Source organism: Megalops cyprinoides, chromosome 11 (genome assembly GCF_013368585.1).
Source record: "Megalops cyprinoides isolate fMegCyp1 chromosome 11, fMegCyp1.pri, whole genome shotgun sequence".
Taxonomy (NCBI): Eukaryota; Metazoa; Chordata; class Actinopteri; order Elopiformes; family Megalopidae; genus Megalops; species Megalops cyprinoides.
This window is the reverse complement of record NC_050593.1, coordinates 26,735,247-26,761,708: the sequence shown is the minus strand read 5'-3', so window position 1 is coordinate 26,761,708 and position 26,462 is coordinate 26,735,247. Positions and strand designations below refer to the sequence as shown.

The 26,462-nt window shown below is 41.4% G+C and overlaps 1 protein-coding gene across 1 annotated transcript in view; it reads right to left on the bottom strand.

The window, feature by feature from the left end:
• Nucleotides 1–1,653: 1,653 nt before the first annotated feature.
• The window catches only part of LOC118785557 (neural cell adhesion molecule 2-like), a 243,082-nt gene continuing 218,273 nt past the window's right edge, over nt 1,654–26,462 (bottom strand). The window contains exons 13-18 of the mRNA XM_036540307.1: nt 20,633–20,752; nt 18,554–18,675; nt 14,206–14,380; nt 3,924–4,128; nt 3,055–3,174; nt 1,654–2,298 (exon numbers count right to left, since the gene is read on the bottom strand). Coding sequence (XP_036396200.1) covers nt 2,184–2,298; nt 3,055–3,174; nt 3,924–4,128; nt 14,206–14,380; nt 18,554–18,675; nt 20,633–20,752 — 857 coding nt within the window. The 3' untranslated portion in view covers nt 1,654–2,183. The remainder of the gene's footprint in view (nt 2,299–3,054; nt 3,175–3,923; nt 4,129–14,205; nt 14,381–18,553; nt 18,676–20,632; nt 20,753–26,462) is intronic.

The window sequence follows — 26,462 nt, the reverse complement described above, 5'->3', positions numbered from 1 at the left end:
CATTGACCGTTCCATGTGGTTTCATCCTGGAAATTGGTTGATATGCCTGTGTGGAGCTCTGACGAATCACACATGGAGGATATATCACAGAGGCTGAAGTTGGAACATAAACATACATCTTTTGAGTTATGTTCTTGGTGTATTTCCATTTTCAGAGAAAATGCATCAGATACGGATATTGGAACGTTGCAGTTACTCTCTAACTGATTGAACAGCAGAATGACAAAATGGTGTTTTCTGCAAATGTGCACTACACTGAAATGGCAGTTATGTTTTCCTCTGAAAAGACTGGTTCTTTGACTATACTAAAACTTGTGCATCAGAATTATGAGTATGAATATAATAATGTAGCTGTGCACAGCTTTTCAGAAATGCAGAAAATGCTGACTTGGGAATGAACCCTTTAACAGCAGCCTCAGAGAAGGAATGGAGGAAGTCTGTAGCTCTTCTTATGCATTAACCATAGACCTTTCCATTCTACAAGAGACATGAGCCCATGCTGATGTGTGTCAGCTTTATAAATGAATCTGTGAGTATTTGGTTTACATGATATGTGTAAGGAGACAGAGAAACTGATGAAGCACTGTTTCTTTACCCATTCCGCCATTATGGGATCATGATGATGATGAGGACGACGATGATGATGATGATGGCTCTGAGGGTGAGGATGACGGCAATGATTACAATGACTAACAGAACAGAACAATGGGCCTCATTTAAGAAGCCATTAGAGGACAGTTAGCTTTACAAACCACTTTTAAACAACTCACAGACCATTTACAAAAGAACCAGCCACTTGCTGTTTGTACATCATTGATCAAACTGTCATTTTAAAGCTTTCTAAAGATCCGACAATTCTAAATCCATCTTCTGTTTATCTATTTATACACTTTAGAACATATTTTTAAGTATATTCTGTGATAATCATTTGATAATGAGGGGAAAAAAAATAAAATATATTTAAATGTATTCTGTTCGGTTTTCATTGGGAAAACAGCCTCTGTGCAGTAAAATTATCGGTGAACTTGTAACTTTCTCTTCCAAATGGTTATTTACTTTTTAAATACATATTTATATATATTTTTTTACAACTATCCACAACCAGTGATAACTGAAATCACAAAATTAAACACATTTCTGATCAAATTACCGAAAATATGTACTAAAGAAAATGTACACATTCACACACTCAAGAAACAAGCGTAATGACAATGTGCAGCATGTGTTCTACAATTTTCTGCATTGTATCCATTTATATGAAGCAGGAATTGCAAGAAATACTGTATAGTGTAACATGCTGAACTTCCAGATCCAAAAGTCTTGATCACAGGCAAACGGACTGAGAACAACCCCCAGGACCAAAGCATTGAGACTGCTTTCAGGAGTACAGCAGTGTGACCGTAACATTAAGATACATGAAATCAAGTACTGCACTGAGGGCCAACTGACAGCTATCATGACACCCTAGTGACACTGCAGCATACACACTCACACATTTTGAGTGCTGCAGACACACACATGCTCACATATACACGCACATATGTGTGACACTACAGTACACACATACATACATACATACACACACACACACACACACTCTCACACATGCACACACACTGGCACACTCACGCACACACACACATTTGACACTACAGCATACATGCTTACCACAGGGACCAGAATGGCAGTATAAACAGAACAAAAACCGAAATATACAGCAGCACGATATGAGAGGAGCAAAGCGCGATCCCTCCCACCGCCGGAACAGCGGCCACCCATCTCATCTCTGACACAACTAACGACCAAGGACATTCCAAAATAAGGGACGATCACGCCAACTGTGGGGACATCCTAGCTCTCTCCTGACTGTCTCTCTGAGCATCTCTGTCGTGGAGAGGAAAACACAGAAGCAACAGCAAAGGCTTTAAAAAAAGAACGAAACAAATTCACTGTTCAACAGGTGACATCAACTGGTGGCATTTTCCAAAAGAACGTTTACTGATTTATCACAAAGCTATTGGTGAGGTCTTTCTCCAGCCATATTTACATGTCTCCTCCGTGGTGCCCTGACATACGGAATATTAATGAAGGATTATAATTTCTTCTTTGTTTTCTGGTGTATTTTTGATTTTGGGATTAGGGCAGCTTGCTCTGAATGTTCCTGTGTGATAGAGGCCTCCTCATTATGCTTTGCTGTCCTCCTCCTTGGACAGGACACCGCTGTCGCTGTGGACTTTGATCTCAATTGCGTCCGTCTTCAGAGACTCTTTGCCGTTCTCCTCTTTCAGCGGCAACTTCCTGTGGAAAAAGGAAATCCAAAGACTTTAAATGAAGCTGGAGAAGCGTGAAGTTGGGCTATGTGTATTTACACACCGTACACGCTTCAGTAACTGCTTTAATCAGCTTTTCCGGTAAGACTTGTGAGCAACAAGTGAAACGATGCAAGCACAAACACACAGACATATGTTCACATTCATTGGACAACACATCATGCTTGACTATTGACATTGAAATGAAATTACTTTAGAGAAATACATATGTGCTGCTTGACCTCTGGAGATTTCCTTTCTTAACATGGTGTATGCACCTGATAAGTGCATGGAGATGAGTGTCTGTGTGTAAAGTTTGTGGAACTGCTTGCTTTTTCAATGATTCTTTGAGCAGCATCAGCTAAGAAGAGGAAAACTTATTTTTAATTTTTTAGACCACACCACTCCACTTCACCCCACTCCTGTTTCCCTAACCACTGAAATCTCCCACCACATACACATGGCAGTCAGACATTTGACGTATTATCCATTTATACAGGGGGATATTTACTGAAGTAGTTTTCTCAAGGGAACATCAGCAATTCCTCCCAGCACCACACCTGCAATTTTTAGGTCTTTAACACAACAGCATCTGGCCCGTTACTTCATAATACTTTGCCTTTCTCCTTCCCTGACTCTCAGAAACTAGAGCGCTTTCCCCATCTCTCCCCTAACTCAGTAACTCTCCACCGCTTGGCCTCCTCTTGTTCTTTTATTCTACATTGCTGCCAAAGACGGGTCTTACTCTGGTTCTGTGAGTGGTGTGGTCTCATTGGGTTCGTTCACTGGGCTCCCATCATCAGGGTTAGTTATTCTCTCCTCTTCCGTTCGCATCTCAACGATGGGCTCCTTCGACCCATCGTTCCTGCTCACACACACACACCAACAGAACGCAGGCATTAGAGAGACCGGGCTGAGAGACCGCGGCACAGAGAAACAGCTGTTTGAGCCTCTCTCCTCCCCAGCCTCGGTGACAGCAGCGGTGCACTAGGCCACGCAGGCCTGTAGTCGTGTGGGACGGTCTGTTATCTGAGAGCCACTGAGTGACTGCGTAGAGCTCAGCATGGTACAAGGAAACAGTACGCCTTTCCCTGGGAACCCTAATCATCCTAAAAGGGAGATGCGCAGCAGGGTTTCGAGGAAGAGAGAAACCAGGAAAGCACATTAGACGGTGTTTATACAGGGGCACTCTCCTTACTCTCAGCGGGTCTTTTAAACCATGCTGCTTTTTAGTAGAGTGGTGGCAACGTCTTAGCTCTGAATTGAGTCTCAGACTCTGATTCAGTGTCAGAACAAGCCTGTCACTGAGTCAATACAGGTTGTGCACAGATGAAAGATGCCTTCTCTTATATGACAATACATGGCAAACAAATAAAGGATGTGTAAACATATGCACATGTATATCATCTTTCACAGATTGACACAGAGAAGGATAGGGAAGGGGGTGAATGACAGGATATGAAGAGAACAGAATGCTGGGGGGAGGGAGAATGTGTGGGGGGGGGGGGGGGTGATGGTAGAGGGATATAGAATGAACGATTCTGACTGGAGGGAGATGCTTGGATGGAATGAGTGATTTTGGCTCGGAGAGAGCCGATGGAGTCCGACGCTCACAGGTAAGCGGCCTTGCCCTCCTCCAGGTCTTTGCCCTTGCTGCTGGTGGCGCTCTTCTTCCCACAGAGCTTCTTGGTGATGCACATGAGCAGGCCGCACTGCCTGAGGAAGAAGCAGCTGACGTCCACTGCCACCAGCAGCAGCAGCAGGCCGGCCAGGCCCAGCCCCACCACCGCGCCCAGTCCCAGGCCGCTGAACAGGGAGTCTGCTGAGACAGGCCAGAGAGCAGAGGTCACAGTCAGCTGGGTCCCCCTGCCTCCCCTCCCCGCTGGCCTGGAAGCATGCGGTATCCACAGCAACAATCACCATAGCATCACCTGCCTCATGCCTCTGGCATGGGCACAAGCAGGACCTGCTGCAGCTACTGATGTGATACAGTTGTAATAAGCTCAGATTTTATCAGTATCCATAGCAACCATCAACGTTTCCTCACCTTTTATGACATTTCACTGTCTCTCTAGCTGGCTGAAAAAAGGGCACCGAAATGGGGGACCAAGTGTTTGGCTTCAGAACTCACAGTCTACGATGACCTTGGAATAAACTAATCAACAAAAGCCCTATCAGTTATAAGCAGACACATACTGTTTAAAAAATACAATATGAAACAAACAGTGTGATTAAATAGCTGCACATGGGTAAATAAAAATGTCTTTTGAATGTAATCAGTGGGAGCCAGACTCAAGTTGCGAAGTTAAAAGCAGCTTAACACTTCTAGATGCAACCTAAAGTGTCACATTGTGGAACAAGAACACCCTGTGGCAACGTATTCCAATTAAAAACCTTCAAGGGCAATCACTGTATTTTAATACTGCGTTTTGGGACTGAAGACACTAACCGCATGGCATTAGATCAATATTTCTCATTACTAAAGGCTTCTGTTTATTGGTTTATCTCTCTGAGTTCATTTGAAGACAAATATGGAGTAAAGCTTTGGGCTGAGTAAACATATCCCTCCTCTCAACATGACACAACTCAATATCCTTGAAGAAAGTCATTGGCCTCTCATAATAAAACAATTATCTACACTTCCATTGTTCTGCAAGGATGTAGGATACCACACAACTGCTGAAGTAAATTCTATGATTTTACGCATGGAAACACTGCAGAATACAGACTGTTTTTTTTATCTATATAGAGTGTATTATATAAGTGATTTCAAAATTTTAATCTAATTTCTTCATTTTTTTTTTCCATTTCAAATGTTTGCTGCTTTGCTCAGAGTCACTGGTTAGACAGCCACTTCAGGGCTGGGAGGATTTGTGAAGGCTGACTGGAGCTGTTTTCAACAGTCCTCCTCCAATCTCGCATCAATAGTGCACATCTGAGAGCAGTTCTCATTACACTCAGAAAAGTCCAGATGCATTTATTTGAAGCGATTTTGAATGAAAGGAACTTTTGACACACCTGTGTGAAAAAAGTCTCCCCCCCCCCGCTTAGACACCTCCTTGAACAGCACAGAAAGGCATTCCTGATAAAAAAAAAAAATAGTTCAGTTACAGCTCATATGCTTGCACTGCCTGCTTTTTAGTTGGTGGTCATCACAAAGGACTTCACAGTGTGCACATTACTGACACAGAGCATGGCCTGGAAAACCCATCGGATGAATCACTGAAGCAGACTAAGCGCCACGGGCACATTAGGATCGCTTCTGGTCAGGCTTTACTAAATGATGATGCTGCATGACAGCTCGCCATCACTGCTCAGGTTCAGTGAAGTCTGAAAATCACTGATTTCAGAGAGAAAAAAAAAAAAAAAAAAACTTTTCAATAATTCTACGTGTGTGTACATGTCTGCATGTCTGCCAACAGGTAGAACAGACAGACGGTAATGCACACAAGAAAAAGACCAGAGATGCTTGTACTGTGAGCTGCTGACTGACAGGAAATGAGGATTTTGATATGCCCACACAAGTGGATAGCTTAAGAGGGAAGTGGGCAGATCCTGGGTTGGAGTTCCTGCTGTCAGTGTCCCTCTAATCACTGGTCTCTGCATCCTCCAGGCTTCAATGGCTGTGTGCAAAGCTCCCTCTCTTTCTCATCAGCCTAGTTTGTTGTTGATTTATAGCACCATTAACAGCTGTATTTAGCACCCCATTAATATTAGTTATCCTTCAGTTCCATAAGTGGGTGTAGCGCATCAATGTGTGGGTTCAAAAGACTCTATTAATCATGTCTGAAGAACTGTGATTGGATTGAAACGTGTAGGATTAAACACAGTTAAATATCGATGAGGATTACAAGGCGTGTATCAAGACCACTGGATAACCAAACTGCTGTAAAATTCACGATAAAGTTATGATAAATAGACAGACACAGCACAGTAAACTTCCACTTCAGTTTGACTGTGACAGCTTCACAACGGGCCATTACTCTTGTCATACATAACAAAGATGTTTAAATCCAACCTCAGGGAAGGTACACAAGGGAGCATGTATGCATGGACACACACACAGGCACATACAAGCACACCGATTGCTCTGATGTGAAATCCAGTCAAGGGGGATCTAAGTCAATTAAGTCTATAGTTGATGGGGTTTTGGCTGTTGCTGCTTCCCACAATGACTGACTGGCATCCTCGTAACATCCTGTCTGGGTTTCTGGCTGCTGCTACCCAGAACTACAACCAGGTGGGCTCACTTCCTGTTTATTCATCTTCTCATTTAGTTAATGTGACACACCCTCTGTTTAGTTAGTGTGGGCATGTGCTTTGTCTGTTATTTAAGCCCTGCTTTTTCCCCTGCTTGCTGCTCAGTTTTGAGTTGCCATGCTTCATGTAGGCACTTGTGTACTAAGCCTGTTTTTCACTTCTAGAGCCTTCAGTAAAGCCTTCAGTAAGGAAAACTTTGCTTTCTTGCAAGCAACCAATGTTAAAATCAGAATTGGGCATGTTTAACACAGCCCAGGTAATCACTCCTGCCTGCAACAGGTTACCCTCGTTATTATAATTCTGCATGACTTGAAAAAAGTGTTTTTTTATATGCGCATACAGGACATTTCAGGACAGAGGTCCGGTCACACTGATATTGGGTATGGGCCACTTTCAAAAGTGAACCTGAACAGGCAGAAAAAAATTAATTGGGTCTGAGCAACAATTTGGAATTGAGCATTAAAGCCTGGAGTATGAACATAGCCTTAGACACCATTATCTAAAGTCAGGTTAGTGGGCACAGTACTTAAGCATTCTGTAAATATAGTTATTCTTGAATACTGATCTTTTTCCTTGCTGCCAGCAACTGCAGTTTCCTTTTTCCTATTTTTATTTACCCTGATAATGTATGTACCTATAAAACATGTCCTGTATTGAAAACTATACCTTATTTTTGTGAGGGTAATTCTTCCTTCAGTTTCCATTCGAGGGAAAAGAAATGGTACTGCAAGCATTCAGAGCCTGAATCTAAGTGTGGATGATTTACAAGCCATAAGGAAGAAGTCTGAGTGAGGAAAACAGGCTGATCAGTGTAGAGCAGCATTTCCCAAACCTGGAGTACCCCTTGTCCTGCATGTTTTAGATCTCTCTCTGCTCCAACACAGCTGATTTAAATAATCAGTTTGTTATTAAGCAGCTTCAGGAGTTTATAACGAGTTGATCATTTGAATGGACAACATGGACAACATTTGATTTCCAGTCAAATAAATGAGCACTGCCAGGCTTTCTGGACAGGGTTTATTTCCCTGTGGGAAACGTGCTCTTTACGAGCTCTGTGATTATTGTAATGGACAGTTATAAACTGCCGCTATTCCATTAATTTGTTGGAATTGGTTCCTGTTTTGGAAAGACAATAGCCAATCCTTCTAGTGCCAGCTCTTGCTAAAATCGAAACAAACAGCCACATGTAGTGCAATGTTGCTGTAAGCCGTCACAGTGTTGATCATGATGACACCTTCTTGAGAGACAGATGTTGTAACAACATTAAGAGAGCATTATATGGCTGCTGGGTATGTACTCATTTTTCAGACAACCATATGAATGTTCACAGGATTATCTAATAGTTGACATAAGGTATTTTCTAATGAGGATGGCTTTTCTTAAGTGCCATCCTTTATTATGGAAAAGATAATACCCTCCCCTTTGTCATGGCATTAGGTATGTCTTCTCTGGTGAAAGGTCAAACATAATTTTGAGAAAAACAGTGACACCAGAACATTGAACGGAAAATTCCCTGACATCAGCCGAGACAAAATTTCCCTATAATGAAATTGTGCCTGATTCTGTGTCGCTCCTGACATTTGAAATGTTATTGCTATATCTGTGTTATATATGTGTGCTATATCTGATTCCAGTGAAGTCCAGCGTCTGTAGAGGTGAATATTTGACAATGTACTTCGGTGGAGGTAATCTCCTGAGGTGCAAATGAATTAGGATTTTCAGTACAACGACATCTAAGCCTCATTAAGCCATACATTTTGAAAGAAAACCATAAGCTAATTTAGACAGAATGAGTATCTCTAAAACAGACAATAATGTGATGCCATCTCACAAGCTCCAAGCAACAACAACAGCAGTAAACTTTCACTTTGCAATATAAACATTTAGTGTCAGCTCTTTAAATATCATATAAACATTCACTGTCAGCTGTTAATATGACATAAACACCCAATTTGATCTCTTTTACATCTATAATAGAGATCCACTTTAAGCTGTTATGAATGTTTTCTAAACATCCACTTTTGGCTAATAAATATGATACAAAAAAACAACCAGCAGGACTTATACATGTGTTATTAGCATTCACATTAAGATATTACACATGTGCTGTTAGGATTTATTTGTAGGTGCTGTAAATGTGCCTAAATGTTCGCTTTGTGTATTATAAGCCTGTTACTGACATTCACACTGCAGTCCTAACATGTTAAAGCAGTCACGTTCATGTATTAAATGTGATATTTTTATCCCGCCCCTGCTGCTTTCTGGAACAGAGGAACACAGAGCATTCAATCATGGTCTGCCTTAAATGGATTACACAGATTAGGCTGCACCACATTGAAGGGAGAGGGTGTAGGAGGCAGTGAAGCATAATACATGGTCAAACTGGATTTGTGACCTGAAGAATTCCCAGGTAGGGCCCTTGTGTAAAATATTCCATCTGTGCCTCAGAAAATATCCGTATATCCCGTAAATGGACAATGGGTGAGAACAAAAGGCACGCAATACAAATAATGCATGCATGTAACGTAACAGAAAGCTAAATGTGCAAGTAAGTAAAGTAAAGTAGAATGAATGCTAAACAGTGTTATCCTTGACAGTGTTAATCCTTTTCTCCTGTTCCTGTTGTTAGTATTGTGTTTGTTCATAATTCCATAGTCTCAGTACCACCTGAGTGATTATTCTGATAATTATTCTTTGTAAGGCCTCTGTGACCCCGCTGCACGTGACCATTAGAAAATATTTTCATGCAGGTTCAATGCATGATGCAATAAATTATTTACAACCTCATTAAAGACCCAAAAAATACAGGTCGTGGTATGAATTTTAATAAAGCAAAACATTCCCAAGTCCATGACAGTGGTTTAAGTTTTTAAGTAAAATAAAAACAATTTCATCAAGTTGTGCAGTAAGTCTAGATGTTGCTGTACTTAATGGTGCACCTGCAGATCTATGTAAAATTATAATTCATCAATAACATTGATTCTCACTTTTACCTGTATGTAGATGTTTCTGTAAATCTGTAAATGATGAAACTGCTTCCATTCTCCAAAATGTCAGTGACAGACAGAAGTGGCAACCACTCATTTGTACTGGACCACATATGGAGCATTTAAAGACACAAACTACCGGACAGAGAAAGTGGTGAGATGCAGGGTGGTGTCTCTAAATACTGTATGTGCTGGATAGAGTTATAACATCTGTCTCTTTGTAACATCTGTATGTGATGGTGAAGAAGAGTAGGCATGTATGTGTGTGTGTGTGTGTGTGTGTGTGTGTGTGAGTGTTTATAAAAGGGTTTTTAAGCCAAAGCAGGAGTTGAGAAAGTCACACCATTAATAAAAGAGGGGTGAAGGAGTGTATGAGTTTGCAAGCATGGTGAGTGCGGTTAATCACTGGGCAGGGGCATAACGCAACCTTTTAACATTATTCACTTCTCAGCATTAGAATGCAAGCATTAACATCAAATTATGCTGTGTTTTTAATAGTTACAAAATAGACTTTTTTTTTTAAATTGCATTTCACAAAGTCCATTTGTGAATGATTTGCAATGTTGAATGGAGATGTAATGAAGTGCACATTTAAAATAATTACTCCTGAGGGCATGATGGAGACATTCAACAATGAAAAAACAAAAACAGTCATCAGCAGAAACGGGTGGGGAGGAGATTAATATGGGTGCGGGGGGTGGAGGCAAAAACTGAAGGGTCAAGAATAAGTGCATTTATCGTAGTTTCACTGAGAGGAACAGTGCGCAAGGTGAAGAAGTGTAGGAAGAAGAGGATGATAGCTGGTATAAGTGGAGAGAGTCAGGAGTGGGGAGTTTGAAAAAGGAAATAAGCACTGCGGAGATTACCGAAGACAGGAAAATGTCATGATTTATGAAGGCTGTGAGAAAAGAGATAATTCGGGAACCAAAAATCATGACATCGCATGACAGGCAGTGACGTTTGAGGGCAACATGTGATGTTTAACAGCGAGTGGGCAGACATCAATATTTAAAGCCAAAATTGCCCCAGGTGACGTTTTCCGGGAGAGTTTATAAAAGAACGAATGGTGGGGGTTAGTGGCAGTTCATTGCGAAACCAAACAGCGGTGAATTGTGACAGGACAGAATGAGATGCATTATGCATGGGGAGGGCATTGGGGAGCGGGAGTGTTTGGAGAGAAACAGCAGACACACAGCGCATTGGAATGTATAGATCAAAAAGGAGGGGGAGGAGGGGGAGGAGTGGGAGGGAGAAAAACACAAATGGCAATTGATTAACAAAAGAGAATGACAACATACAAACAGACACACATGCCAAAACAAAAAGACATAATAATGATCTCTTTCTCGCTCTCTCTCACACACACACACGCACACACACACACACACACACACACACACACACACATATATATATATATATATATATAAAATATACATAAAATAGTGGATATAAAATAGTGTGTGTGTCTTTGTGTGCAAAGACTTCCAACCTTTATACGAATTTGACATAGCTGCCTAACAGATAATGAAATACAAAACGCCAGCCATAAGGTGGTACTACCATTTTAGACTCAAGTTAGCACACAGTTGTCTTATTTTATGACTCTTTGGTCAATTCTCAGACATTTGGCTCAACATGTTTAAATATCACCCACTGAGGTCTCCAGCTACAACGGTTATTTGAAGAGATGGAGCAAACATTTATTTTTCTCCAATAGCCACAGTAACAGCATGTTCCCCTGTCTCAGTGATTTAATATGTCAATTTTTAAATTCATAGCAAGCTCTGTGAGCTGTATCGGTCTGTTTTTTTTTTCTTTTTAATCTGAGTTTTCCAGTATATGGTCAGTGAAGCAGCCGAATGACCAGCTGCAGCAGGCTCTGCTGTTCTACATGAGCAGTCAGTGGTGGCTGGTTTGTTGGAGGAGGGGTTAAAAGGTAAAAAAGCTTTAGCCTGGAACATAATAGCATATTGAGCATAAACTGCTAGAAAAGTGTAACTTTTTGTGTTATTCTGTTGCAATGAATAAAGAGAATAATTATCTGGCCTCCTGTCTGTTCTCTAATGTCTCCTGGGTTGTGTTGCACAATACATTTTTATAATGATAGAGGACAGGCAATCGACTGACCTTGTTTAAATGTGCTGCTTCTAAGGCTTGTTTTCCATTTTAAAAGCAGCTCTGACACATGGTTTAACCACTGCATTAACGACTTAAATAGGCAAATACTGGTTCAAAAAACAAGAGTGGTCTCATGACAACCTTAAAATGTTTTGGGTCAATGTTCACAAAGACTGTCCTTGCTGTTTGATCATTTTATTAAAAATGAATAGATAAATAAATGCACATAATGGAACCATCACAGGATAAGGGGTTTCAGTATTTCAGTAATTTAGTAATGTGGGAGGAGCATTGGTTGAGAATATGCATACTAGACACATTTTTCTGGATATACCCAAAAGTTCAGTTATTTCAGAAAGCACTGTATGCTGTTATTCTTTCCTTAAAGAGAAGAACATTAGGTACAAATCAAATTAACAGTAACTGCCCACAATGAAAATGAATGCTGCACACTCTCAGGTCCCAGAGTCACTCTGTATTTAATGATTTCCTTCTCCAGAAATGTTTCAGCGCATCGGTTCCTTCCATCAGGGGATACGTTGGTGAAATTTACATGGCTAATGCTTCACACATGGCCAACTTCCCCATTACTTCTGCTGAACCACCGCTCTCATTACACAAACAAATCGCTGCATCTTTTAAAGGCTTGCAACAGTCGAGGGACTTTCAATGGCTTGCTGCCTTACCAGGCAATCTCCACAATCAGCGCAGCATAGCCGTAACATCGCAGGGAGGACATCGTCTCAGGTGATGTCAAACACCGTGTTGCATATCTACAAACTGGGCAGAGATGACAAAAGTTGCATGCATTTCCCACAGCTAGCACTGGGAAGATGGCTGTGGTGGAAAGCTAAGTCAGCAGAACTGCCACTCAGTGTCTCTGTCAGTGAGGGACACAGGGCTGGTAATGACAGCTGTGGGTGTGATGGTGTCACAACATGTCAGAGGTAGACATCCTGCTCTGTGTGACAGACAGCAGTCACGGTCTGCGAGGGAGCAGTCATGAAAAGGGCCACATACTTTTCAATTTTTCATTTTGCTGATTTTTTTTTTTATTATTGTTTTGCATGAATAACAACTGCACCAGTCTGAATAATAATGAGTCATGTGCAGCCAATGTTGTTCTGCCTGATTGCGTCTACTGTAGCTACATTATCTCTAATTAGCACTGTACATTAAAATGGTCTTAATTATAACAAAGACAATGGGCTACCTTTCCTCTGAGCTGAATCAACACAGACCAATGGCAGTCACACCCCTTCTTTGGCTCAGTAAGATCTGGCACAGATGAAAAAAGCCGGAGCTCATCCTGCATGACATATACAGTTTGTAAGAACTAATGACGAAATGTTGACCATTGCCATTACAAGCTCTGGTTCCATACAGGAGTGTGTTCTTAGCCCTCTCCTGCCCAGTCTGTACACTAAAGACTGTCAAAGCCAAGATCTCTCTGTTCCTGTTCAAATATTTGCTGACCTCCTGCTGCTACCCTGGCTGACCTTTCAATTGCTGCTTATCAGAACTCAGTTTCTTCATAAGGTAGTGTGGCAATAACCTTTTAGAGCTTAACATATCCAAAAAAAGGGATACTCGTAGATGTTTGATCCATGGCACCTTTCAAAGCCGTGATAATATTTAAGGAACAAACGAGTGAACCTAATGATTAACTCTATATTTGTTTATTAAGGGTTTTATTCAGGAGTTGTGTGTGTGCTCGCACACGTGTGTATGTGTGTGCGTCTGTGTGTGTGTGTGTGTGTGTGTGTGTATGTGCGTATGTGGGTGTTTGTGTATGTCTGTGTGTGTGTTAGCATTTACAGTCTCAATGCCACCCGGCTTTTATGAAAAGAGACAGTGCCTAAGTGTGTAAGTGTTTTTTTTCCACATTACTGTATTGAATGTATGGATTATTTAAGGCCAAGGCTGATGCATTACTAGTCCTCTCGATTAAAGGCAGCATCACAAGTCTAGATGGGCAGAATGGCCTGTTCTCAACTTTAGACTTTCTTATGTTCAAATATAAGGAGAAAGCTCTCATAATAAAATCAACAAGTCAAACAAAATGCATTCACCCCCATTTTATTGAAAAAGTATAAAAAGATCGATTTTCACAACGCCACAGAAAACGGCATCTGTCTGGTATAAGAGAGACACCGGGTAATTTGACATTTTAATAGCGTCAAGCACCCACATACAGAGCCCTGTCATTAGCTGTGCACCTTCAGACTTTCCATCAGTTGTTTATTCTGAGTCTCTCACTGGGCCAAGTACTTCCAGATTTTCTACTGCTTACCTCTCCTTAACCCTTTACCAGTGCCTTACAGCTCTTTACCCATAACGAACACCTCAAACACGCCACAAAAAAACCCTTCAGTTCTCAAAATGATTCAAACAGACTGTAAAGTAACCCTTTTGCATTCCACCTGGGTGAGATACGGCCAGTGCAACACTGCGGAGAGGGAAAGTAGAGCAAGGAGAAAGGCTGGGACGGGTAAGGACATGTGCTGACGGTGGGGACCTGCTCATACCTGTGATGTCTGGTCTCTGTGGCATGGAGAACTGGAAGTAGGTGGGCTCGGACAAGCCCTTGACGTTTCTGGCGGTGATCTCCACCTCGTAGCGCGTGTTCCACTGCAGGGGCTGCAGCAGGGCAAAGTCATTCACCCCAGGAACCAGCTTAGTCATCCACTGGTCCTCTTTCTCCTGTTCAAAGACACACACTCGATTACACACAACGCACGCTCATTGGCTCATCTGCGTTTTCATGTGCATGTGTGCATTTATATGTGGGTGTCTATGGATCAATGTGGGGAGAGAAGAAATACTCTCCACTCTGTCTCTAATCCTTAAACTTCTGCTTGTGCTTAATTGGTCTTGCATTTCCATTTCTGCAACAGGATATTCTTTATTTTGAACAGTTACAACTGAGGTGGGAAGTGCGCGCACACACACACACACACACACACACACATACACACATACACACACACATACACACATACACACACATACACACATACACACACACACACACACACACACACACATACACATACACACTATTCTCAGAAGCCCTTTCACTTCCCGACATTTTAAAATGCTGCAGCTCTCTAAACTCTAAACACTGGAATATGCATTTTATAGGTTGTCAGTCTTTAGGCAGTCTGGAGGGTAAGCTATGATGTATTAATTTCTCAATTTTCCTCACCTTTGTGTCTGCAGCAGGATCAAAACAGTTTTGAAGAGAGAGCCTTGGCAGGCTGAAAGGACCAGGGACATATCAACCTCCTGTTTAGGCTGCTGGCTCAACCATAACTGGAAACACTACCAGTGCAACACACTGCATAGAAATGTGATGGCTCTATCCTGCTATGGTATTTATATAGGCAAGGCTAGGCTAAATAAGTAAATTGTGTGGGTATGTTTAAAATTCTTTGTAGCGAAGGGCGAGAGCAGTCACCCCGCCCGGCCTTGAACCCGGGTCTACGGGGTACCAAACATGCCACTTTGACCGCGACGCCAAAGAGCCAGGCTCGTTGGTATGGCAGTCAGAGCGCATACTCAACCGTAGTGACGGCACTCCGTCAAACTGCCCTCCCCTTCGGGAAGCACGCCCATGCGCTTCACGCACCATGGCGTCCCTCACGCATTCTCTTGCTGTACTTCTCCCATCCCAGGGTGCCCCACTCACCAGTGCTTCACCCGTCTCTGGGGTCCCTCACACCGGGGTCAACCTAACCTGGGGGTCCCTCATACAGCTCACACACCGGGCACACCTCCGATGGCCTCGCAGCCAGCCATCCCACTCCTGACACCATTTGTAGCGAAGGGCGAGAGCAGTCACCCCGCCCGGCCTTGAACCCGGGTCTACGGGGTACCAAACATGCGACTTTGACCGCGACGCCAAAGAGCCAGGCTCGTTGGTATGGCAGTCAGAGCGCATACTCAACCGTAGTGACGGCACTCCGTCACATTCTTGTTAAGGGATGCTAGACATAAAGCCATGCACAGACTAACTGGCCCAAGATTTTTAGACTGTCAATAGATAGACAGCAAGAAACCTTGTAAGAGAATTGCTCCAGTGTACCTGACCTCTGCAGCTGCAACTTCAAACATACTAAAGCTCTACAGCAGGGGTGTCCAAACCTCCCCTGGAGGGCCACTTGTCCTGCATTTTTTAGATCTCTCCCTGCTCCAACACAGCTGATTCAAATTATCAATTCGTAACGAACTCCTGAAGCTACTGAATAACAAACTGATCATTTGAATCAGCTGTGTTGGAGCAGGGAGAGACCTAAAACATGCAGGACAAGTGGCCTTCCAGGAGAGGTTTGGACACTCCTGCTCTACAGTGTAGGTGTGACATTCTGTGTAGCAATGAGGATCAGCAGATAGCCATGGCACAACATGAAAGAAATTGTTGTATGCAATGTTTGCATATCTTCAGGTGAATGAGTGTGATGGGGAGAGGTCAGAGGGCTGCCCAAAAGTGCAATACTTCAATGCAATTCCCCTCCCTCCATCTACTGAGGGCACCACCAATGCAAACCTTCTGCCCTGCTTTCCTTCTGAATAGCTGCTCCAATCCAATTGCTCTCTGTCTGATGATCAGGGAGATCATTGGAGCAGTGTAGAGGGAGAAAATTATTAGCTGAAAGGTCAGAAAGAAGCAACCCCATGAGATACAATTACCATGTCCTTTGATTAAAGTTTATTACAGGCATCCGCCAAGGATGCCTGTGGGGCCCTGATATACCTCAGAGCCACAGCACCTGTACTTCTGAACATACAGAAGACAGATTAAACCCGGAATGGGGCTATCTGTGCTATTCTATGCCTAAAGTCGTTTGCACATGGTTCTCTAATGAATGCCTGTTACAAATGTCTGGGAAGGGAAGATAGGAAAATCTGACTTCTTGTTTGGGCATACTTCTGCTAGGTCAATATCAGAGCTTTAAAGATGGCTCTGGGTGTATCTTATTACCTGCCAGTCACTGCTCATTGATCAAGCAACGCCTCCTGTGAAAAATCAGGGATCTGAGTGACGTCTTTACTAAATTCATTAAGTTCGCTGAAATTCAATATCTGAGATACAGAGTTCCTACACTGCAGAGAGGTCAATCATTGCCCAGTTTATACAGTACAGTGTTATATTATATCATATATTTGGTGTTTAAATTTTACAGAGGTGACTTGGATCGATTTGTAACCGCAAATGGGAAAACTAAACCTTTTTTACTGACAAGAGTAAATGGTGGGTTTTGTTAGTCAATGGGACTGGAGGAGTATTTTTACAAGGCAGCAGACTCTCACCACCTCTCTCTGCTCCTTTGAGACATTCGGCAGGCAGTGGTCTGTGCATCTCTCTCTCTCTGTCTCTCTCTGTCTCTCTCTCTCTCTCTGTCTCTCTCTGTCTCTCTCTGTCTCTCTCTGTCTCTCTCTCTCTCTCTCTCTCTCTCTCTCTCTCGCACTCTCTCTCTCTCTCACTCTCTCTCTCTCTCTCTCTCTCTCTCCATTGACAGTGGAAGAGAAGCTGGTAGAGAGAGAGAAGCAGAGGGGAGAGAGATGCCGAGTGTCTCAAGGGAGCAGAATCTCACCACATCTCTTTGATCCTATGAGACATTCAGTAGGCAGAGGTATGTGCCCTCTCTGTAATCTTTTCTCTCTCTGTCTGTTTCTTTCTCTCCCTCTCTGGCTGTTTATTTTTCTCCGTAACCCTACCCATCGAGACCTCCAGTAGAGCCGTGTCTGAAGCCCCAGGACTCCTCATCTCCCTCGGCTCAGAACAGGTGTAAAATCACCCCTTTCCATGAGGCTTAGAGTTATAGCACTTCAAAGGAGGTGAGCTCAAGGAACACACCTACATTTTAGTTTGGAAAATTTAAAGAAAATCTGCACTGCAGATAATTCTTCCCTCCTCTATCTGTGAACACATGGATATGTTTATTCCATTTGTTTACCATGTGCTGAAACCTGGATGGCAAAATATGAATCCATATTTTCAAACAGAATTAAGTAGCACACCACCCAGGGCTCCTTTGGGTAATTATAAGCAGGTGGTAATCACTACACCTGGACAACAACATTTATTATTCAAAGCATGAATGCAATGTGAGACAAATGCACAACTGATGCTACGCTGCCGATCAATGCAGACAATATACATTGCTATTTCTCTGCAGATCAATAAACATTCTACATGCTAATATTACTCTACTGATCCACAGATTTACTGTTCAACTCCTATTACTCTGCAGATCAAACCATGGTCTACTGATAGCACTCGGTATTCACTCTACACTCTATTTTATACTGAATAAGTAACTCGTTCTACTAGTGTAGGACACTCCACATATAAATACACATATTAAAGCCACTGATATTACTGTACCAGACACTTACTAGCAACCTCTGTCACATGAAAGGCCAGGGTAGATAAAGTTCTAGGTTCACTCTAAAATTCACTCTGATCTCAAGATTAAACATTTTATGTGCTGAGCATTACGCTATAAGCTTGTTTTTGAATGAACTTGTAACCAGAAGGTTGGGGGTTTATTACCAGTCAGGCACTACTATATTGAAGGTGTATGTAACTGGAATGCAGTTAGATAAAATGAATGATCTGCAAATACAAGATATATATGTCACCCTGGATAATTTATAAAGCAAATTTATAATGCAAATACATGTGTGAGCAGCATGAGTTTGACATGAAGCTGAAATCTGGACTTTCCAGCATCGAAATGGACAATTACTCTTACGTGATATGCCCTTACTAGTATCAGTGATATAGCTGTGCATGGACATGTGTGGTGATATTGTGTGAAAATGTGTAGGTACTGATGAGGTGGGACAGGATGCTGCAGTCTGACTCACCATTTTGTACTTAATGATGTACTCCACAATGGGCATCCCACCATCATCCTGCTTGACAAGGCCCAATCTGTAGGCCTTCCCTACACCCCTCTGACCGTGCACTGCAGGGGGACTCGGCTCTCCTGGGGACAGAAAACTGACAGTGAGTCACACTACTACAGGCATAACAATACCATTAGCACATTAACTCACCACTATGATATATATCACGTGCCCACAATTCTGTCAGTATTACCACTACCACTACCACCACCACTACTGCTACTGCTACTACTACTACTACTACTACTACTAATAATAATAATAATCATGCAATAACCAATTAATAATGTTTTTAATTGTATTACTAAAATGCAGCATGTTTCATAGATCACATAGTATGTCACAGTGAGTGATGGTGACTAACCACAAATATAATAAATGTATAGAACTCACCTGAATATATTTTGTTCTTCAAATAAAGGGGCACACACACATACATGTATATAATCCATTATCTGGATACATATATGTATATAATCCATATGTACATGCATATGTATATGTACACAATAATATGTATATATTTTTTTCTTTCCTTAGATATTTATATATGTAAGGAGAGAAAAAGAAAGAAACAAATGTGTAGGCAAAAATTTTGTTAGTGTTGCAATATACAGTACATTTATAATACTGTATATTCTATTATAATGGCACCTAGAGTTTCTTTGCTGCTTGGCAGTAGCTTCACTCATTAAAATGTGCATTTTATGATTGAACTGCATGTGCTTGCACATGTGATAGAGTGCAAGGCAGGGCACTGCACTGACTATATCCTTGATAATCTGAGTCATGGTCTGCGGCAGTTCTGCCGGAGCTGCAGGACCTTGGAGACCACCGACTATTGGTCTAATGGAGCAGACATCACACCTGTGGTATTGGGCCATTAAGGGCACTTATAAGTGGTTGCTTGTTAGAGAAGTTCTCCGATGCAAAACTTGAACTACTGAAGGTTGCATAATTTGTGTTACTTGTTTTCTGTAGTGCCACCTGGTGGTCATGAGTGTTTTCCGTTGCCATTTAATAATGTACAGGGTCAAGGACAAGACTTTAGATTCATGAAATACATGAAATCACAATGAAATATATTTTTAAGTATTTCTCTGAACAAAGAGCAATTCAAACTCAAAGGTTGAAGGGTGCATGCTACACACCCATGTGCAAAGTGAGTGGACAGAGGCATGAGTGTTGCATTTGGAACAGGGTCTTCATCTGTGTCCACTGTTTTCCCCAATCAATGCATTATAATGCCACTCCTGGGCTGCAGGCCTGAGGTCTTGCTTGTGTTAGAGGAAAAGTTTCAATGTGGACATGCTATATATACGGTACTTCAAATCAGTTGAAAAATGAAATAAAAATATTACAGTGCAATTTAATTTGTACCAAATACCCTGGGATTATATTGCTGTTATTTGCCAGGAAAACAACTTCAATTCTCTCAAGAACGGGAACTATACACAAAGCAATGAGTGTCATTTGTGACGATTAATGTCAGGCTGAACCAAATGCACTTAATGATTATTTGTGAAGAACCAAAACAAATGAGAATTGCTTGCAGACAAAATATTCATTTTTCCAAAGTATACCGCTGCAGATCAGGCTGTTTTTTTTAACCTTTTTTATCTCATCATCAACTGTATCCATTTTGTTGGCTTTGGTGTTGAATGTAGTGAGACAGGGAATGTACAAAACAGCTACACCTAAACACATTGTGATTTCCTGATGCATCAGTGTCATGGGGCTAATTTATCAGCCACTAAGGAGTGGATATCCATGACATGTAATGAGTTTCCTAGGGGACAGAGATGTGTCTACAAAGGTGACAGTCCACAGTGTACTATAGGAGTCCCTGTAATTACAGGTGTCCTCACACCTAACTCTCACAGTTTCACAGCATGCCCTCACACACATCTCTCTAAAAGTCCCAGAGTGGCCTTAGCACACTCGCTCAGTAAGATATGTAAAAATCCTACTGACCGCTCAGCCTCCAAATGGAAGAGAAAAAAGCCGAGAGTGCCAATCAAGAGGGAAGCCACTCACGGATGGGCAGGGTCTGGAAGGTCTCTGTGTGGCTGAACTCCCCTTGACCCTTCCCGTTGACTGCTGCCACTCGTACCTCGTACGTGGTGTTGGGCTCCAGGTTGGTCAACAGCACCATCGCTGTGGGGCAAGGCAAAAAGTGCATGTTAGCGCTGACAGGCAGAGGGAGCGTGTCGGCCCAGACACAGAGAGAGAGAGAGAGAGAGAGAGAGAGAGAGAGAGAGAGAGAGAGAGAGAGAGAGCGTGTTATGACAAAGTGTCTGTTATGACAGAGAAAGTGTTAGGACAGATAGACAGAAAGTGTTGGTACAGATGCAAACAAAGTGTTATAGACAGAGAAAGTGTTAGTACAGAGAGGGAGAAAGTATTTAGGACAGCCAGACAGAAAGTGTGTTAAAACTGATAAACAGAGTTTTAATGCAGACAGGCTAATAGAGTGGGCATTTCAGCGCATATAGACATATGTCTCAGTGGATGTTAACACACATTTTTCCTGTCTTTTTTCTTTTAAACATAGCTATTGTCACACACACATTGTCTGTACTGAGGAATGTGCCACTTGTAGGAGTGGTGTTCACTTTTAGTTGATGTCCTTCATCAACATCCAGTTCACCTTGTTCAATGTATCTACTGTTCTACCAATTTTTCAGCTTTTGACCCTTCCTCACAGAGGTATTGGCATCTGGTCATACTGGGTTCTGTCAGTCTGGAGGGAAAGGAAGGGCTGTCCTGATATTCTAAAACACCCATATTTGTTACAATAAGACGGCTTTTTGTGAGACCTTCTCCTTTCTTCATCTAGTTCTCTACTGTTCCCCCAGCTCTGGAAACAGCTACTAGTCATATGAACAAAGTCCCATTCTTATAAAAAGTCTTTCAATGTGATGTGGGTCTGAGGAGGAGGTGTGGTTAACCAATTGCGAGTAAGCACGGAAAGTAGCCCACCACTTCCATTTGCATGTTACCATTCTACAGGAAGAAAATCCACAACAAGATGTTGCCATGGTTGCACTGGTGTCATCAAAGGCTTTTCATCAAAGAACACCAAATTGATTGTTGCGCTCAGGCGGTGAATTTTGCGATGCCCTGATGTCCTTGAAATGATTGCACAGCATTTCGGGCCCATGATCTCTGGGATGAACAGTCTATTGCCTCCTAAATAACACGCTCTCAGCAATGAATGAGCAAAACCTATGTTGCCAAAAACTACTATAGCCATTCCACAACCTCTGGTGCTTGGCCATCTAGTGCCTACTTGTTTCCACAACGGTTTATAGGTTGTGTAATTTTCCTCTGCTTGACAAAGCTGCTACAATTTTGTGGGTGAGGCAGGGATGACTTGAAAAATATGGACCACATAAACCACATAAAGCTGCTTCCAGCAATGCCTCTTCTTCTGAAATTGGCCTGTGGATGAGAGCTCTTCAAAATGCATTAACTGTCACCAGCTTTTTCCCTGGGATGTGCAATTTTTGTGGTAGAGGAGTAGAGGAGATGCAATCTCAAGCCTGAGATAAGTGCTAGTTGGACATCCAAGGCTTAGGTGTCCAGCAGTGAGGCTAGGAGTGGTCTGTTCTAATCAGGAATCCTAGGTCCACAACACATGTGTAAATTGCTCACAGGACCATGTAACAGCAGGCGGTTCTTCAGTAAGAGCATACTGGCATTCCATATCTGGTAGACAGTAATGTACATCATGTGCCTCTAATATGATGAAGGTGAGACAGAACAGGGCATTGTCATCCTAGCTGAGAAAGGGTCTGACTTCTTGGTGCCAGAAACACAGCTGGCACAGTCGTGTTTGGTAATTTGGTGTCATGACAAATACAGTGATGAGTCTGTGATTTTCATCCCAATAGTGGGAGTGCTTTGCGCTGATTTTAGAGTGTTGAGTCTTGCATCTACCTTAAGACCAAGCCATTTATTTACCTTTATGATTTTATCTTTATGAGAGAGTCAAGCATTCTAAGAGTCCAGCACTCTGATAAAGTCAAAAGCTAAGTTCATGACATTTTTGGTCAGTGGCACGGTCATGACTTGCTGATTATTTCATTATCAGTCCTTATAAATACACTTAAACGATGTTATATGTAAGGTGCTAAATTTTTTTTTGAGTCTTCCTTTAATCTTATGTGTTACACCCACACAAAGATATTCAAATAAGTTTTTTTTCAGTATATATCACAGCGTTGATTCCATCTTGATTTCAGAGACATTGCTTTTCTTTCATTTTTGTTCATGGTGTCTGGTATTTTACTGCAGTAATATTACATAAACAGATAAGGTTCCATTTTCTGGAAGGAATTCTCAGGCTCATGCCCATACACACACTTAGAAAATGCAGCTAGCTTACCAAGAGAGACCTGTGTATGTCTATTATATGCATATTTTATGAATTCCACTTGACATTTGTATATGAATATTCTAAATGTTGCTCTTGTGCACAAGTACAGTGTCATATCTAAGAACATTTGATAAATGAGGGCCCTGGTGGTTTGACCTGAATGCACAGCTGGTAAAATTTCACTCCTGATTTATACAGCCTCGTGTGTGTGTGTGTGTGTGTGTGTGTGTGTGTGTGTGTGTGTGTGTGTGTGTGTGTGTGTGCCCATGTGTGAGTATGCCTTCTTCCATGTAGTACAGTATCTCTCTAAAATCAAGATTATCATTCTCACAGAATGGCTATGTCTGAAATGGAAATTTATTTCTGCATGGTAAAATCTATCCAGAATGTTTTTATGTCTAGTCTTCTGATATGCACTATATTACTGTTGCACAGATGAGCATACCCATGCAGGAACACATAAGAATACAGCTCTGGAGTCTTGCAATGATGGCATAGCTTTGTGCCATGATAAATGAGCAAATAATTATATCACCCACAGAATTCATCATGATAACATAAAATATTGACTCAGATTTCCATGTTTTGAATAATTGTCTGTAACTGGGGCAGAGGTAAAACTGGCATGTGAAACAACATCTTGGACAATCTCTGGTCCTAGCTTATGGGGTAGCAAGAAGAACTGCACCCTCTTACCTTCAATCCATTATCAAAACATACAGCCACTTCATTCTTCTCCACTACCTGTGCTCACCTTGTCATCCATCTTCAAAATATATCTTTGTGGTGACGACTATTCCCTACTCTGACCCCTCTCAGTGGTGGAACATGCTCCCCGCAACAGTCAGAACTGCTGAATCACTGTCCATATTTCACCACAGACTGAAATTCTTCTATTCAAACTGCAAGTGCAAACATTATCATGCTATATTCTCAGACTTCCACTCGCACCTACTATGGCACTTCACAGAATGTAATATGTAATGACGCTACCATCGTTTTATGTCACTTTTGATTGAGCATCGTCTCTGCTCTTAGCGTACCCTTCTTGTAAGCACTTTTGTATGTACCTCTGGAAATGAGCATTTGCTAAATGATTCAATGTAAATGTATGAGAACGAAAAAGCAGAGATGCAGGATCAGTGTCAACAACATATATTGCTAATTCACTGCTAGCATGCTATAAACATCTGCAATGACAAACATGGTTTTCTCTCAAAAGCCATTAAGAACAAGTGATGGGTATCGCACTAAATATATTGCCACAAATCCAAGGCAAATTACATAAATGTATAACTACTATTATAATGACTGTAGTCCATAACAATTATAATGCAGGTAATTACAGTAACTGGAGAGTGCTACATCGTCTTTATGGCCAAACAAATTCATCACAATAACGACATTTTGATTATCAAACCAGTCCTACTTGTTTATCTCAGTTTTTAATGCACACCCGTGCCATGTGCAACCCTATTTCAAATTGCTAATTGTACATCAGGCTTGTGACTGTCCGTTTTTGTGCAGGAACACTAAAGCAAGATGAATGCAAACCTTTCATACTTTTACATACACTTGATGGCTACCATATCCACAGAGCACCACAGCGAACTGGGTAGCAATCAGAGGACAGTTTTCACTCCCCTAAGGTAATCTGAACTTGAAGAATTGCTAGGCGCATTACAGGGGTGGGTGTGAGGAAACCCTAGATGACCTACTCACCTCTTTTTTCGGTAGAATGAAAACAGTTTGTTGTGCCTTTGTGAGCTGGTCGTTGCCAGCTGATGAAAGGGTTGAGAATCTGTGCCATCAGGCTCAATCTACATTCAAGATAAGTGCCTAGCGGGCTGAGCCACTCAGCAACCATGACTTTTCTTTATCTAACTTTATGGATTCAATAAATAGTGTGCTGCTTTCAGCAATGCATTGAAAAGTAATAGGAAATGTAATTTGTGGTTATTATTTCTCATTGCCCATAATACCCATTCAATGGATATTATTGCCCATTCAATTATTGCATTGAATTGTATTTTAAAGGATAATTCACAAGCTCTTGGCATTAAGGGAAAATGGCTGCAGTAATGCAACAATACCAGATCAAATAATTTTGGACGTCTTTTTGGAGGGAAAAGAACAAAACAGCCATATGACTGCACAGTATTGAATGCATTATACAGTATATACTTTTTTTCTTCTAAACTCACTCATTTAACAAGTATGACTGCCAACCAACGCTGCACAACACAATTTTACACAGACAGTTGCTTACAACCCTTCAAACAAGTTCATACATATTCACCATTGACAGTTTAGCACTAATCAGCATTTTTTTGGATAAACAGTTAATAAGCCTTTTCTCTTTCATTTTTACCGCTTTGTGTTCCATTAAATGTAAAAACCCAAGAATACCTGAGCTCAAAGATGGGGTTTGAACATGGGTGAAGGCTATTATGCTAATGTAAACTAAATAACAGAAAGACATTATATAAATAACTGTGTGCATTCTAAATTAATGCAATGTAGGATATTTACAATCCCATTAGCTTTTGCAAGCAAAAAGTGCTTTTAATGGGACATTTAAATTTCCTTTCCAAAAATGCAATAAAAATACAAATGGCACACGCCCTGCTATGTGAAATCCTTTCATGTGCTGTACATAATACGATTTAATATAACTGGGTGTATCTGCTTTATGACAAACAACCCAAATGGATCATGGTAAATGGAACACCGGAGATGATTTTTGGCTGGCTGTAGGATTTTTTTTTTTTTGGGTATGTCACAAATGAAATCTGTAAACATCCAACATGTTCCATCAACCTATTTCAAACATCATTCTTAACATTTCAACATTTCACCTTTCTCTCTTTTGTTCCTTCTGTTTCAGTTTCAAAATGCTCATCTGAGATCAGACTGCATATCCCCCACCTGTATCTAATGACAATTCAATCAGCTTCTGTTATTTAATATGTGTGATGCTATCTGGGAGACTGTACAAATATTGATGAAATTATATGTAAGAAAACTGTAATAACAATAACAATATTACTACTACTACTACTGCTAATAATAATAATAATCATCATCATAATGTACCTTGTTGGTTCATAGGGTAAAAAGAGATCAGAGAGATCGCTGGGGACAAGACTGGAGGCTTTAAGAACGGGGGTGAGAATGGGAGCTGGAATTAGTGACAAAACAGGTAGCTGAGTCTTGAACAATCTGAAAACCTTCAGTGCACAGGCATTAAGGGCACAGGGCAGCGTAGGGCATTGCAATAGTGACGATGACTAAAGAAAAATGTATGTTGTATTTCTACATTGGGTTGGAAGAAAGAGGGATGTAACCTGGTGATATTCCTAAGGTGGTAAAAAGAGACTTGATGGTGATGGTGGTGTTGACATGCTAGTCAAATGTTAGCGATGAGGCAAAAATAACAACAAAGTTGCAGGCAGTGGAAAAGGAGACAGAAATGTCATCAACGGA